The 17,149-nt window shown below is 25.0% G+C and overlaps 2 protein-coding genes across 4 annotated transcripts; one reads left to right on the top strand and one right to left on the bottom strand.

Annotated features, from left to right (window-relative positions):
• Positions 1 to 245: 245 nt before the first annotated feature.
• LOC129989033 (40S ribosomal protein S9) lies at positions 246 to 3,164 on the bottom strand. Its single transcript, XM_056097343.1, has 5 exons — positions 3,047 to 3,164; positions 2,226 to 2,322; positions 1,250 to 1,372; positions 953 to 1,139; positions 246 to 470 (listed from the first exon to the last, which is right to left on the bottom strand). The coding sequence occupies exons 2-5, from the start codon at positions 2,317 to 2,319 to the stop codon at positions 296 to 298; spliced, it is 579 nt and encodes a 192-aa protein (XP_055953318.1). The 5' UTR covers positions 2,320 to 2,322; positions 3,047 to 3,164; the 3' UTR covers positions 246 to 295.
• Positions 3,165 to 3,360: 196 nt separating this feature from the next.
• On the top strand, positions 3,361 to 15,203 carry LOC129989371 (NADH dehydrogenase [ubiquinone] 1 alpha subcomplex subunit 9, mitochondrial-like). 3 transcript variants are annotated; one of them, XR_008785762.1, is made up of 12 exons: positions 3,361 to 3,437; positions 6,194 to 6,406; positions 7,969 to 8,066; positions 9,142 to 9,233; positions 9,910 to 10,072; positions 11,451 to 11,559; positions 12,062 to 12,206; positions 13,484 to 13,594; positions 13,730 to 13,799; positions 13,891 to 14,104; positions 14,715 to 14,801; positions 14,967 to 15,203. XR_008785762.1 is itself a non-coding variant. In XM_056097870.1 (11 exons), the coding sequence occupies exons 1-10, from the start codon at positions 3,404 to 3,406 to the stop codon at positions 14,071 to 14,073; spliced, it is 1,218 nt and encodes a 405-aa protein (XP_055953845.1). In that variant the 5' UTR covers positions 3,361 to 3,403; the 3' UTR covers positions 14,074 to 14,104; positions 14,967 to 15,203. The 3 variants fall into 3 exon arrangements, 2 of the variants coding, with proteins under 2 accessions (XP_055953845.1, XP_055953844.1); XM_056097870.1 differs by lacking the exon at positions 14,715 to 14,801; XM_056097869.1 differs by lacking the exons at positions 14,715 to 14,801; positions 14,967 to 15,203 and having other exon boundaries at positions 13,891 to 14,156.
• Positions 15,204 to 17,149: the final 1,946 nt, after the last annotated feature.

Here is a 17,149-nt window from a genome sequence, read left to right as displayed (position 1 = left end):
CAAGGCCTTACACATACATTAAATATATAAGGAGACTAGGGCATCAACTAAAGAATGATTAGTTTAACAGAATCTGTAAGCAAAACATACTTCTCTTGCAAGTATGATTTAAGATTAGACCAAACCTATAATATATATAAAAAATGGAGTTTTTTACATCGATTACTTAAGACCTCTATTTTGAAAGTTCAAACCATACATAATTTTCTCATTCACTTTCACCAACAAATAAACAATAAAAAAAAAACTTTTAAGGGAAATGTTTATTTTCTTATTACAAACAGTCTATTTTAGTTTAATCTTCATCTTCCTCTTCTGGGGCTCCACTGCTCTGTGCTTTACGCATATTCTTCCTCCTAACACGACCTGGACGTCCACCTCCAAATGGAGATTTTAGAGAGAAATCAATATGCTTCTCCGAATCCAATCGGACAATAAATGATGGTACATTGACAACTTGTTTCCTAACCCTAAAAACAGTATGCACATATTTAACATTATACTGATAAAAATGTTAATATTAATTAATACAGTCAGAATTAGTTTAAATCAATATTTTTTAAAAGTAGATTTTAATTCATCAGTTTGCATAAAATTTTTTCAATGAAATATTGAATGAAATAAAATTTTGATACAAAACTACACAGCATATCCAAATAGAAAGAATCAATTTTATATTATTAAGACTAGTCTCCATCTTTAAAGTTTATGTCCACAGTGAACAGAAAACATATGCAAATTAATTAAAAAATAATACACTTTTAATTCAAAGAAATTAGTTACACAAGGAAAGTTATGTCCCAATAATTTAACTAAAGTTAAATATAATCACAATATTTCCATTGAACCAGATAATTGCACGAGGCAGTCAGTACTTAATAACTGCAGATAAATTGTTTAATAGAATAAAATTTTTAATTCCTTCATAAAACATTAGCCATTGGAATATTACCTTATGTGCCTCTGGCGAATAAGAACTCTTGCATGATGTATACTTTTTGCAAGACCTTGCTTGAAAACTTGAGTTTGTAAGCGACGTTCTAAGAAATGTTCAACACGCAAACCCAACACATAATCGAGCTTCATTCTACTCTCATCCAGTACACCGATTCTTACTAAACGACGAAGCAAGGCATTACCTACAAATTTTCAGAATGATTAGAATAACGGATATATACAATTATATGCAGTTTAATTATTAAGCATATCAAATTCAATATGAAAGTTCACAAAATTTCCAAAAACTTACCCTCAAATAATCGTCTAGTATCTTTTTCATCTAAGGTTAACAGTTCTCGAGCAGCTTTACGAATTTTTGCTAGAGTATATTTAACTCTCCATACCTCTCTTTTGTTTCTTAATCCAAAATCACCTTTAAGATAGAAAGTATTTAAACGTATAAGATTAGCACACATCATAATTTCTTTTATTTACAACCACTTAAAAAGGTAATAAATTATAACAAAAGATCCTCTAAACTTTCCAAGTACAAATATTAGAATCTCGTGTTCTTTCAACAACTGAAACTAGCATCTTAATTTCATTGACTGGCTGTACAGAAAATAAAAAACATTCTTACAAAAATACAACATAAAACTACTTTAGATATAAGATATTATGAGGCTCACATTCTAAACAATATTAACTTTTTATGCCATACAAGCAGTAAATGCGTGGTCAAGTTTGAATTTCACCAAACTTTGAATAACAAACAAAAAGAACCAACTGCCTTCTTAAAAAAAAAAAAAAAAAAAGAAATGTTAAAGGATACAATAATTATTTAAGTATACTCATTTAAATTTTTTTATTTAAAAAACTGTGGATTGTAAGTAAAAAAGTCATATGCAGAAATTTCAATTCAAGAGCAAAAGAAACTATAATTATATTAAAATAATTTGTGATGTAATTATAATTGTTTCCATTTATCAAATAATCTAATCAGATTTATTTTTTGGATATATAAATTATGCATACAAAAAATTTATTTTTAAATAAAACTATTTTATTTAAAATTTATTATACATTAAATTTACTTCCAAATAAATGTAATTGGATGTAACACAAATTGGAGCAAATTATTTAACCATTCAATAATTAAAACAGCAAAAAAAAGCACGGTTTATATGCCTTTTCCCTCATCTAATGTGAACATCCAAATATCTTCAATTTAACCAAAATTGAAGAACATCTCTACTATTAATATTAAAAAAATGTAAAGAACTTACCAATGTATTTCAATTCCTGATCCAGACGTTCTTTTTCAAAGGGACGTCGAGGAGTAACATAAGTTTTACTTTGTACCGTTGGAATACGGCCCATGGTCTATAAAAATGAAACAATCCATTTTATGAGTTGATCTTACACTCTCGCAATAATTTTTAAGGCCTAACTAATAATATATATCAATGGATTTTCTCATTAGGAATACAAACTTTACTATTTTTCAATCTTTAAGAGCAACAAAAAATTAAGTTGAATTTCTGAAAACTAATTCCTCACGAAGAATTATAATTATTACTAAACAATTAAAATTTGTCTAAAATAGTAAATATCAGATGAAGCATCAAATCGGGTCAAAACAAAATGGCACCATTTAAATAATAGAAAATAAAATACACAATAAAATTTATCATCACATCAAAAACAATTTTATCCTTAATTAGTTTAAGAATTTGAGATAGGATAAATACGATGTCTTTTAATTTATATCCCGAAGTAGATTACACCACATGTTCAATTTTAAAATTCCGGGTAGAAATGTACACAGCAAGTGCCATTTTTCTATCGTCCCAGGAAAGTTATACAAGCTAGCATTAATTCTACAACTTATAAATATGGAATTGTTCAATTGACAAATATGGTAAAAAAATATAAATCGAAATATTTATATTAATAAAAAAAGTAGTTAAAAATTTAGGCCTATCGATCATGCCGCGCCACGTGCTCTACAGCTTAAAAGTTGAATAACAAGTGTTAAAACTATTATTAAAATAACAATCATCAATAAATGAAGAATCAAAATGTTTAATATCAAAATATTTGTTACCTTTATAATTTAAAGTTCCCAATTTACAAAAAAATTTACTGTGATGAACAACGCCGCGTCACAAACCCAGCAACATACCTTGCCAATGATTGAAGAAGGTAGTAATGAATTGGTTGAGTTGTTCAATTACTGGTAACATAAAAACTATGGCCAGATTTTTTCATAATTGTCAATATACTGAATGTAAAATTATTTTCTTTCACTTATGAATTTTTATTATTTGTACATAGAAAAATTCGGAGGCATAAGTCAATAAATTTTCATCAAGAAAAAATATTATGATACTTGCAAAGCATTATTTTCCTTCAGTCAATATACCTCTAAACTTTGACAAGGGCATGGACGAATGTAAACACGATGGCATCGGTTATGTTTCGTTTACCTAAAACTAGTGAGTTTATTTTTAAAAATTGAAAATGTTATAATCAATTTCATTATATAAAACTTATCAGGAGAACTATTTCCAACGAGCGTTTTACAATTGTATTCTAGAAATTTTTATTTTTTTGCAATTACATAAATTTGTACAGAGTGATCAGTCTGCTTTCTTTTTTAAACTTAAAAAAATGATTTTTTTTTTATATAAGAAATTTTAATGTTGCTGTTAATCATATATGAGTCTGTGCTTCTATTTATGAAAGTTTAGAACTTGAAAGAACCAATCTTAATTTTCAATTTTGATATCTAAAACGATAGTTTCGAATTGACGTTTGCATTTACATGGTATTTTAAATTCTTTCTAATTGCAAATGCGTTGTAAATTGAATTCGTAAATTAAAAAGTAGACTAAATATTATGAAGGTAGCACGAAGTAGAGAAAACGCGTATCGGAAATTAAATCTTTTATAATAATGCATTTAATAGCAATCTTATACGTATGTGACATTTAGTTTGGGCAGTCGTTGCAGCCATTCAGTTTATTTTCTGGGAACATAACTTTGTGTATATTCAAAAGTGTTAAAATTCTTAACTAATTTATTTTTTAATATAATAAGTCTTAAAACAGTGTTAACAAACTACATATTATTGCTAAATTCATTGCTTATGCCAACAATACAAAAAGTGACCAATTTTTTCCAAAGTATGTAAAGTAATATTTTAACAAAAACGAATAAAACTTATGCCAGTGCTGATTCGCTAAATGCTTTGTGAACTCAACTGACTTGTTTTCAGAGCTTTGTTTGTTTTTATTTATAAGAAACAACCTAAAGTTATAATACTGTAATCAATATTATTTGATTATAATTTTGAGTGCCATATAAAGTTAATTCTGTTAAATAAAAATGATCATAATCATTATCTTTTTTAACTTCATGAATTAGCTTTCTGTTATTTCTGAAAACTAGGACTGTTAAAGCATTTTCATTTTTTCCTAAAATATATAATCAAGTTTTACTGTAATTAAAAAAAAAAATTTAAATAAGATTTTTTTGTATGTAAGTTTTTATTAAATCTTCAGAATATTAAAGATTCCAAAAAGGTTTTTATTAAATGTCAGAAGTGATAAAATAATTTTTTTATAGTCTAACCATTTCTAAATACTGATAGTCTTTTCTGTTAAAAAAGGAATGATCTAAAAAATCATTCAGAATGTGACATTGTTTATGTCCAATTTCATGGCAGTTTTGCCTGTGATTGTAGTCATTCTGAAATGGTTTAGTTTTTACCTTTAAAAGACAGCAAATAAAATTACTGAATATTGTGAGTTAGTGCAGAAGGGAATTTACACTTTCCATTCCAGTCATGTCAAATCTTATTTGTTGTTGCATATATAAAAATAATTTACAAAATGTTTGGCCATACCAAACTTCTACATCACTATCGCCATTTTTAGAAATGATGTGTGCTTCTATACTAGTAATTTGTTAAAGAAAGGCTGAAAAAGATTGCAGATCTTTATTGTTAATCTTATAAAAGTTGACTTAATTTTTGGATATTGACAATTTTCTCATTTTTATATTTTTGTCAAAAAAAATCAGTAGTTTTACAAAAGAACATTATATAAATAAAGATATAAATATTAAAAATATATGCATTTAAAATGAATAAAAAAATTTTTTTTCAATAAAAAGTATTCATTATTATAAAATAGAAAATATGCAGGTTTAGGTATGTATACATATACAAAGGTGCTTAATATTTTTAGCGAAGGTGTTCAGAAAGTGCTTAAAAGTACTTAATTTTTTCAGCAGTTTCTCAGTACACACATAATTGCACACCCTGCATATATAGAATTATTAGAGTCATTCATAATTGAATTTTAAATGCATATATAATAAAGGAAATTTGTTGATTTACTTGAACAGAATATTAAAAAATTAAAAACAATGCATTTAAGTATCACAGTTGTATAACAGACTTCTATATATGTTATTGGAACATATGAGATGTTGCCATTCTATAGAATACTTAGCCAATTTATAGAAAGCTTATCATTTTCCATTAAAATGTGTGAATGTGATGATAAGGCTATGTGTGAGAATTATTATATACTTTCTCTGAGCATTGCATATGATATCCAGGCATTCTACAGATCGACAAATGCTATTTAGATAAAGTATGGGGGGGGGGGGAAATCATGATAAGGCTATTGATTAAAAAATATCCATTTCACAAAAATATGAATGTTATTTATGTAAAAAAAGTAAAACTGAACAAAATAAAATTTATGCTTTTTTTATATTAAGAAAATTGAACAAAATATAAATCTATTTGTAACATCAAGAGAGGAAATAATTTTATTTAGAATTTCCTTTAATTTTATTCCTTATAGAAATTAAAGTGATCATCTGACATTCTATAAAATGCCTAGAAAATATGCAAATTATTAATCATTTCAAACATTGCCAACTGAGCCAGATTTCAAACTTTGCTTGTAACATACATATTTTTGTTATTACACAAAATATGATTTAAAAAAACCTAAAGCATTATAATATCAATATAGAGCGTTTATTACTTTAATAAAATACTACTTTACTAAAAAATATTATACTTAAATAAAATTAAGAAGCTCCATAATGTAAATAACAGTGCTAATTTTTTAGTTTTATGCTTTGAATTTTGTTTAGAACCTTAATCATTAAAATCTATAGTGGATTCTACTTTTTTCATTCAGATTTATATATTTATTATAATTTTTAATAGCTTCACCAATCCAGGTTATATTCTTAAGACAGACACCAGCAAGATTTGCAAGCACTGATGTTGTAGAAACAGAAGATAAGAAATTTCCTAAAGTTAAATCAGATTATTATAGTTTGAAAAGAGGTACAGGAGGTCGATCATCTTTCAGTGGAAAAGTAGCTACCGTGTTTGGTGCTACTGGGTTTCTAGGCCGTGCTGTTGTTAATCAATTAGGTATAGTATTTCCTTTTCTTAGATATATTCTATATTTTATTAGACAATTTCTTTCTTGTTTTGCCTTTTCTTTAACTGTTTAAAATATTGTGATTTAAGAATTTCACACAAACAAACGAACAAAAAAAAGTGATAAATATGAAATTTAGTTTAATATTTTTTAAATATTAGAATTTATTTATATTTCATTTTAAAAGTGCTGAAAACAATTACTTGCATCCTTTATAAAAGACGTGTTAAAGATAAATGGAGATGTAATTAAATTTCCTTATATCTTATATTTTATAATGCAATAATGACAGGTGATTTTTGTTCCCAGTTTTATTTGCTTGTATATTCTTTTAAAGAATTTCTTGAAGGAATTCAATATGTGTGCAGTGTAGCTGACTGGAAGACCAAGAATGATGAGAGCATTCTAGAATACTTAAAGTAATCAAGGGGAAAAAAAATCTAAAAATTACAGATTTTTTTTATCTATTTTGATAATTTTTAATTGTATGATAATACATAGGTCTTATATATATAAAATACATAAAATGAAGCATTATGCAAATATTTGAACTCTTTTAAAAAGTTCATTAAATTTCATACCTTAAATGTAAAGTGAAATTTCTAAATTAAAAAAAAATATATATAATAGTTCATATATTAGCTTGTTTCCTTCTACATGCATGATTTTAAACTTGCAAATAGATGGATATATATTTGTATAAATCTTGCTTTAAAGAAACAGTCATGGTGTTCTTTAACATATTTTATTCTTTCTAATCTAAGAAAAAGTCTGGTTTTATCTTTTGCCAAGATATTTTTGTCCAAACCATGCAAGAGCAGTGTAGTGAACCGAATAAGAAGCCAGATGATTGGAGAGAGTAGAGACTGTGGAAAAATATTCTGAGCATATATAATTTTGGAATTGAATTTGTCCACTTAACATTTTGAATTCATTAGAAAATGAATAGTCTATGTAATTAGAAGTGGCAGTGAAACTGGAGTTTGGAAATTACTTTTAGAACATAGTCTAATTTGAAATTATTACATACATTTATACATGTACACACTCACTATATCAATAATGTGATTTTCTTGAGACCGTTGATTTGACAATTAATCTTTTGTTTGATTATATTTGTAATAATATTTTAATACAGAAACTTTTGTACCTTTTTGCATTTTTTAAATAAGAATGTTAAATTTAAAAGAAATTATTTTGAGCTGAATTATATTGTTGAATTTGTTTAAAACTTTTTATATTTTGAATGTGCCATTTAATTGTTGCGAAAAAAACTGTAAAATATCACGCATTCATATCCTTAATTATGAATAATAATAATCTTTTTCAAGTCGGAAATCTTAAATTAAATTTTTGTAATTTATTAAATTATGTTGTAGTAAATTTCATTGTTTGTTGCTTCTTTTGGTCTTTCTGAGATTTCTCTCTTTTTTTCTTTTCTTACTTTAAGTATAGAATTCTGATGATACATTTGTCATAAGTTTTATTAAATATTTTTAAAAGATTATGTAAGAATTAGTTAATTAAATGTATGCATATTTATTTATTTTAGGAAAAAATGGAACTCAAGTGATTATTCCATATAGAGGAGATCCATATTTAGTTACTAGGTTGAAAATGAGTGGTGATTTGGGTCAAATACTGTTTACAGTGAGTCTCAAATATTTATTTATATTTTTGAAGGCATTTACATGCATTTGATATACCCTTTTATGACATTATTTTTGTAAAAATACTATCAATAAAATAAATGTTTCACATAATGTACTCAAATGAGTTTTCTCAAGTTCAATCTATAGAATTAGCTAAAATTAATGCATTAAATAAATAATAAAGTTTCCTAAGTTTTTAAAAATTAAAAAGAAATAAAATCCAGGGATTTAGAAATAAAAGTACTTAGACATTTTGTATGGTAATTGTTACTTGGTTTAATTTTGCTTTTACAAATTATGTTAATTTATTATCAAAACCTTTTTATACTTTTGTACACTGTTAATGTATGCATGCTTACAAAATATTACTTGATAACAGCTACATGACAATTTGTATTAATTGATACTTCATAATTTTTAAAATAATATTAATTAAGTGCAAGCATTTATTTCAGCTTGATGCTTTACTTGCATATATAGTTTTAAATTGAACCGTGGAATGTTTGCATTTTAATCTAACTTTTCACTTCTTACAAAATTACCTACAAAAGCATACTTTGTTTATTAATTTGGGTTTAATTACAGCATTTAAAAATGCTATGGTATTTAAATGATGAAAATTAGAGCAATTGTCTTATTTTGAAGTAAAATAGTAAATGTTTATTTATTAGAGCCATGGTTAATAAATAATTGGTTAATTGATAGTAAATAATAATGGTTAATTAACAGTTCAAACAAATCTTGAATTGCATTAATAACATAGTACCTATTTCTAAAAAAAATCGAGTCATCCAAACATTTCTATAAAATTAGTTTTCATTTTATATATGCAAATTTATTATCCGAAATAGCAGTTGATAGTAATGAAATTATATTGTATTCAAAAATACTAATTATTAAAAAATATATATAGGATTCATATTATGGATTATTTAGTTGGGGGAGGAGGAGACAAATGAGTATGAATCCAATAATTTCTATCTATTATCAATTTGAACTATTTTGATTATAATTATAAGTCTAACATTTGATATGTTTACTTTTATATTAAATGCATTTTTTTTTTAATATAGCACTTCCATCTCAAAGATGAAGAGTCATTGTATAAAGCAATGAGACATTCAAATGTTGTTATCAATCTTATTGGCAAACCATTTGAGACACCGTAAGTGAAAAGTTTATTATCAAATTCTTGGGTATATAATATATTGAATGGTCAATCATTCAGTTTGTTAGTTTTTGACATTCTTGCATAAAGCAGGCTATACACTTTCAAAAAATAACAGCAAAGTATTAAATTATTTTCAAAACATGTACATGAAATCTTTTTAAAACAAAGCATTGTAATTGTACTTATGATGACAATCAGCATTTTTGTCATGAAGTAAATATAAATAAAATTGTGCATGCTTGAAATAGATAATGTAACAGAATTATTTTATGGTAAGATATTTTTGCATTTATTATTCCTTTATGAAAAATGGAATGCCTTATATTTGTAATTTTATTAATACTTCATAAATTTTAATTGCATCCTTTTTTTAAATAATATACTTCTTTAAATAGAAAAAAAAAATATTGTATAAAGGAAAAATGGGTGACATGTTAGTAGATTTTCTTGAGGGGGGGGATTGAAAGTACTAAATAATTCTGTGAGATAAATGATTAAAGTAAAAACTCGATCATTTCAGTCACATTATTTAATTTCTTATTTCCATAGGAAATTCATAATTTAATATAATCAATATATTCATTATATTAAAATTAAAGTAATTTGTTAAGTAGATATGATAAACTATGATCTAAATTATAAATGTTTTTAATTATGTTTTCCTTTATAGCAACTTTACTTTTGAAGATGTACATGTCACTGGAGCTCGAAACATTGCACGCATTGCTAGAGAATGTGGGGTTCAGACTCTCATTCACATGTCATCATTGAATGCTTGTGAAAAGCCTAAACCTGTTATTTTAAGGAAAGGCTCTCAATTTTTAGCTTCAAAGGTATATTTCTCATTGAAATTTATGCTATTGAAATTATAGAATTAATATGTGTTTTTCTCTGATGCACTTTTAAAGTTTTAATGTTTGGTGAACATCTATTTAAAGTTGCATTTGTGGGAGAAAAGTAATAAAATTATATGATCTAAATCTTTAAAAGTGGTAATTTATTTTGATGTTATAATTTGCAACTCAGAGAGATAAGCTTTTAAAATGAATTAACTATACTTTTAGATGTATAATCATCATTGTGATGAGTATGCATCTAAGTTAGTATTTAACATGTTTAGGTTTTAAGAAAATGTAAAATTATTGTGAATCAGCTGTTTTGGAACTTAAAACTGGAAAATACTATTGTTATATGTATCAGTTACCTGCTTTAATTCTTATAAAAATACAGCATCTTGAAATATCTGTAATACAGATAATTTTATTACATTATTTATTTATTAAGTCATATATATATCATCAAATCCTATTCTCTGTTTATAGAAGTAAGATTAATTAAAGAAAAACTGTAAAAAAATATAGAATGATATATTAATAAGCTAGTTGCCTTAGACAATCTAGTTCATCAGGATTATTGGTTGTATTTGATTTCATACTCATGATTCCGTCAAATTATTTGACATTAAAACCATGTTATTTTAATCGATTTATTTAAGTTCTGTTTATTGTGTTCCTGATTCTTTTTAATGGAGACCAATCTCAAGACATTATAGCACTATTAAAATCTTAAATATCCGTTTCATCTGTCTTCTAAATTTTCAACATGGCAACTTCATATTTTTATTTGTCTTGTAAACTACTCAAATATTAAACAAAATTCTTTTTCTGTGTTTTTAGTAATGGGACAGAATTATGCAGTTAAATATTTGATGAAATGATGAAAATAGTTTGAATTTTAGGATAATAATGCAGTATTGTTGGAAACTAGACAAAAAAAAATGCATTTTAGGAAACATTTTTATTACTTTTTAATTGCTGTCATTAAAAAGAAATTTTTTTTAAAGTTTAAAAAAGTTTACAAAAATTAAATTTTTTTAAATCATATTTTGGAAGTAATATCAGGTTAATATTTAATTAAAATTCTAATAAAATGTCGAACACATTCCTCCGATCCCCACCCTTCAAGATATATAAATAGTGTCAAATTTGATATATATAGGTCAAATGGACTGGCCTGTAGAGTACTAATGCACACACAAACATAGTGAGCTTTATTATTAGGAGAGATGAAAGTAAATTAAATATGTAATAAATGCTCATATTTTTATAAAATGCACAATTTAATTTAAAACGAAGTTTTATTTTTTAAATCATATACATTATATAAATTATTAATTCTACAGTTATATAATTTAATCTCTCTACTTTCTAGTGGCGTGGGGAACAAGCTGTAAGAGAAGAATTCCCAGATGCAATTATTTTTCGTCCATCTGATATGTGGGGCCAACAAGACCACTTCTTAAATTATTATATGCATCAAAGTAAGGAATTTCTTTTACTATTCTTTATTTTTATCATATGAAATAATCTATTAAAAATTCTTTTGTTCCTTTGATACACTATTAAAACAATCCACAAAATGTTACAACAATAAAGATATAATTTATCTTGATTTCATTGCACTTTAACTTTTTGAAAATTTTTAGAAATATAATAACCAAAGAAAACAAAAGTACTTATTGATTAGAATTGGGATTTAAAAATTTCTAGTAATAAATGCTTTCAAATACATTATGCATTAAAAAAATGGTTTGGCTGTATAATATTATTGGATAGGTTTGTTTCTGTTTGAAGTACTTTTTTTAAAAATTAAATTACAACTAAATCAAACAGAATTCATATTCCCTATCTTATTAATTCATTATATTAAAAATATTATAATGCTTCCCACTCCAAAACATAATAATACTGAAAAAACAAACAAACAATGTTAATAAAATTTAAGAAGCTATTCTCTTTTAACTATTGTTTATGTTCTACTAGTGAGAAGAACTTGGCGTGCCATGTCCTTGTGGAATAAGGGAGTTGGTATTGTTAAACAACCAGTTTTCTATTCAGATGTTGCAAAAGGTATCCTTAAATCTATATTTGATCCTGCTGCTGCTGGTCATACATTTCAAGCTGTTGGGTTAGTATATTGATTTAAAAAATTGACTAAGATCTCCTTCCCAGAAATAATTTTTAATGAAAAGAGGCAATTTTGTAACTTTTATCTGCTTAGATGATTACAGTGTGTATACTGTTAATGAAAATCCTAATTTTTAGCTTCAGCCACAAAAGTGTTATATTGTTTTCAGTCAAAGAATTAATTATAGAATAGATACTTTTTTTTTGACTATTTTATAAAATACTAAAATGCAAAGATGTCAACTGTTGACAATATCCAATTAGTGAATTCCAGTCATATTGAATTTATGATGCATAACCTTTTGCATTATGTTGCATAATAATTTAATTATATCCAGCTACAAATAATTCAGTTGTATAAATGTTTTTTATAATTTAAATCTGTACATAGTTTTTTAAACCATGTACTTACATAGTTATGTCAGTAAGTTGGAAATTCTATATTTTTGATAAATATTATTTTGATAAAAAGTGGATGTAAATAAATCAAATCTTAAAATCTTTAAAAAATGTAAGCTCTGTTGTAATGATTTTTATTAATAGTTATTTTGAGCAGATCAACTGGTTGTACAATACAGTTTGAATTGATTGTTTTATAATTTGGAAGATTCTAGTATTAATACAAAAATTTGTGAAATTAATATTCTCATTGCATTATTCGAATGATCTGTAGTTCATAACAGTTATTAACTCATGTAATTTAACATTAAACATTTACAAAAAAGCTATAATTTTTGTTTTGATTTCAGTAGTGTTTGCTGCACCCACATTAAAATTATTAAGTAGAATTTTTAAAAAGTTAAAACACATTTTAAGCTATTTGTTTTATTCTGTATGAAATAATTCAATTAGTTCCATAATTAAAATTTAAGTAATTGATTATTTACATGCCTTGCTGTGTTTAGGAATTTGAAGTTAAATAAATTGATTTAAAAAAGATTTATTTTAGGTATAATAAATAAAACACATCCTATTAAAATACTAATAATTACTCTCTATTTTTATTTATTTGCTATTAATAATAAAGTTATTTTTTTCTATTTTCAATACTTTTTAAGTGATATTTTTAGACTTATAATTTTGATGAAAATTTCTTTTTTATTTCTACTAAATAGTTCCAAAATAATTATAAAAAGGGCATATTTGAATGACATTTTTAATTTTTCATCATCTGAAAATTTAATCATTGAAAAACTTGGTTTTATTTCATTAAAGTTATGTTTTCACCAGATTTATATCTTAAAATAATAATTGAGCTTTATTCTTTCCTTTTTATAGACCACATCGATATGAACTTTCAGAACTCATGGATTGGTTTCATCGAATTATGAACAGAACACGTGAAAGAATGTACTATAGATTAGACATCCGTTTGGATGCTACGTTTTGGTAAATATTTTCTGCTGTTTTATAATACAAGATATAAAAATTGAACATTACTGTTACATCATAAAATGTAGCAAATTTTTAAATTATCCAATGCAGATATAAAAAATTATTTAAAATGCCACTTTTAATTCACAGGGCTAGGCTAATTTTGAGCGAAATGTTGCTAACTCGTTACAGACAACTTTCTTGGGAAAGATTGGAAAGGGTAAAGCATATTTTTAAAAATCATATGCATTAAAAAAAGTTTATTAACATTTTAAATAATTATATTTATTTTTCCTTTTTATTTTGTTAAGGAATGTATTACTGATCAAGTTCTACCTGAACTCCCTACTCTAGAAGATCTCGAAGTGAATCTTACTCCCTTGGAAGAGAGAATATTCTATGAGCTGAAAATCTACAGGCTTCATGCATACCATGATCCTTTGCTTTCAGAATATATAAGACCAGTAGAACCATGCCCTTTGGCCAGAGAATGAATGAATGAACATGGTTTTTAAAAGGAACAGTGTAATTATCTACTTCTATAGTTATTTGAAATTAAAAGAAAAGTTAGATTTGACTCTGAATACATTTTTGAGGGATATGATTTCCAGCTTATCAACATTTATTTCAATAAAAATGTTCAAAATTGAATAATTTCTCATGAATTTATTAATAGGCATTATGATTTGATATAAAAAAAATGTGGACTCTTAGTTTATCCAAACAAAAACATACTCCCAAACCGAAAGTATTGCCTTATTAGACAGTAAAAAATGAAACATACTAAGATTTTTAAAAATCATATTGAGACTCTTCAATATTTTTATGAGAAAGTGTGAGGCACAGTGTTACATGAGGTGAAATTCATTTTATATGGTAACATTATCTTGAATTTATTTAAAATCTTATCAGTCGTTTTTGAGGAAAATTAGAACCATCAGTTACATTTTTTATTAGTGAATTTATATGTTAAAAGTAAAATTTTGGATTTGTAATTCAGTTTTCTTTTTTAGTGAGTTCAGTTTCTTTATTTTTGAATGAATAATATTTTACTAGTAAAGCTAATTGTTCTACCAAGTGAAAATGAATAATCTTAATTCACATTATGTAGTCATAAAATTTATTTTGTTACTAGCTATGTCAATCGGATACAGCATTACAGAATGAAAGGAGAACATTGTTGCATATATAATTTGTTTCAAGCAAATATATGCTTTGCAAAGTAAGTTTTATCACTCTTAATAGCCTTGCAGTTTTCTTTTATCAGAGATTTGAATGATAGCAAAAATAAATTTATTAATTTTTCCACATAGATTTTATATCTTTTTATGGTATTTTATAATATTCTTACCATTACAACATTTTTTTTTTTGGTATTTCATTCCAGGTATTTAAACATGAGAAATAGAACAAAGAAAAGAAAGATAGGTTTAGTGTCTGGAGAACATATAAAAGCTGTAGTGTTGCTGCTTTACCCTTTATATTTTCCTAAACACTTAAAGTTATTTTATACATAAACTTGCCAAATATGTTTTATTTTAATTCTTCATAGCATACAGTATCAAATTTGATGCATAATTTATTTTTTATGTTAATAATGAATAAATATTTCTTAAGAGTAGAAGATTTATTTTAGAATTATTAAAATAGATTTTTTTATATGTATATTTTTCTGTAGTCATATGTAAACTACAAATGTCAAAACATTTTTTTATTTTATTATTATTTTGAAATTGAAAAAGTCATGCATTGAAAGGTTAGTAAGCTCAAGGATCACTAGGTAGCTTTATATTTCAATTCAAATAATTTTAATGAATGTCCATTCTTTATAATAACTAATATTATTATATTTTAAAACTATACACTGACAGTGGAACACAGTATTAAAATAACCAAACTACCATATACTGGTACAAAGTGCTGGAAATAAACATTACATTTTAAAATTTTAATGTTATTTAACATGCATATGAGGACAAAGGTCATTTTAAGAACTCTGCTTAAAATCTCAGCTGGAAAACGAAAACAGTTTAGTATTGTACTGCACTTTCATCATTATATACTATTGAAACTAGTATTAAAGTTAGCAATATTAATTAATTAATACAAAATTTTTAAAAGATGAATATTTACCAGGTTTTAAAACTTTAATTTGGAAGAAACATAATGATTGAGAAAGTTATGCCTATACCTGTGCTGTTAAATGAACAAAATAAGAGTGTGTAAATACGATCCAAAATTTTTATTATTAATCCTTATATTTCCACATTATTTAAACAGTTTTTTTTTCCTTTGGGAAAAGCTTTGAGTTTAAAATTTATTAAACTAAAAAAAAATTATGCATAGTGAAATTTTATTTTTCCCTGTAACTATATTTTAAAAAATTTTAATTTACTCCTATGTTCTAATTCATTTAATTCTTACTTTGATAAACTATAAAATAATGAGTAGTAAATAATATGAGGAATCATATCTGTGAGATTAAAGTTGGATTTACAATAATTGCCACTAAATACAATAACTTCAGAATTTTAATAATATCAAACAATTGATAACCATGACCAAATTGAGTAAAATAACTTAATATTTTTATATTAAGGTAAAAGAAGAAAAACCATAAACACTTAAAACCTATTTCAAAAATACCAATTATAAAAAATTATCAACTGTTTCTTAGTGACAATTATTCCTTATTACCTGTCCATACTTATATTAATATTTTGAAATTTGCTGAACGAAGAATGCAAGTTTCAAAATGTTGAGTATTTGACTCGTTTCAACGTTCATTGCAAGAGTTTAAAAAAAAAAAAAAAAAAAAAAAAATCGTTCTTTTCAGAATCATTAATATTTAATTTTTAGTCTTACTCATGAAAAGCTCACAATTCATCAAAAAGACTGTGAAATTTTTAACTGCACTGAATTGTTGCATTGACTAAATTTAGATAAACTTTCATACTAGTTAAGAATTTGAATTTTTTTCTTCAACTCTCAAATCAATATATTGTAAAAAGTCTATTTTATTTTCATAATTCAATTCATTTCATCATTCATAATTTGCAAGCAATAACAATTTATGGCTGTCTAACAGATTTAAATCAGGGTCAGCAATATAGCTGTGGGATTAAATCAAATTAGAGCACTCTAGGCCAGTCAAAAGAATTTGAACTGCATCCTATGTGTAAAAATGATCACCATGATAAAATCATTTCTGGTATTGCTAATGCATTTTGTGAAATGAATTGCTTCTTGCACTCTACCAATATCAACATGTGCATGCAAAATGCTTTAGTACATTTCGAATTACTAAAAATTATGTGTGCACTGCCATGTTTTAGAGTAGATTGTAATGCCCTGTGATCTTTAGAATGTATAGTCACAAGTCAAAAAAAGTAGATTTGCATTACAAAATTTAAAAAAAAAAAAAAATGTGATAAATTGTATGTAAAAAGAAAAATTCAGCTGCATTAATATCATTAAGACCTATTATCATTATGAGCAGGTTTATCCTATATATTTCTAAAATATATTGTTCACCTTTTGTGGGTATTTCTGTGTAGTAATATTATATTT

The sequence above is a fragment of the Argiope bruennichi genome, chromosome 10 (genome assembly GCF_947563725.1).
Source record: "Argiope bruennichi chromosome 10, qqArgBrue1.1, whole genome shotgun sequence".
Taxonomy (NCBI): domain Eukaryota; kingdom Metazoa; phylum Arthropoda; class Arachnida; order Araneae; family Araneidae; genus Argiope; species Argiope bruennichi.
The sequence above is the reverse complement of the archived record's forward strand: the minus strand, read 5'-3'. Positions and strand labels throughout refer to the sequence as shown.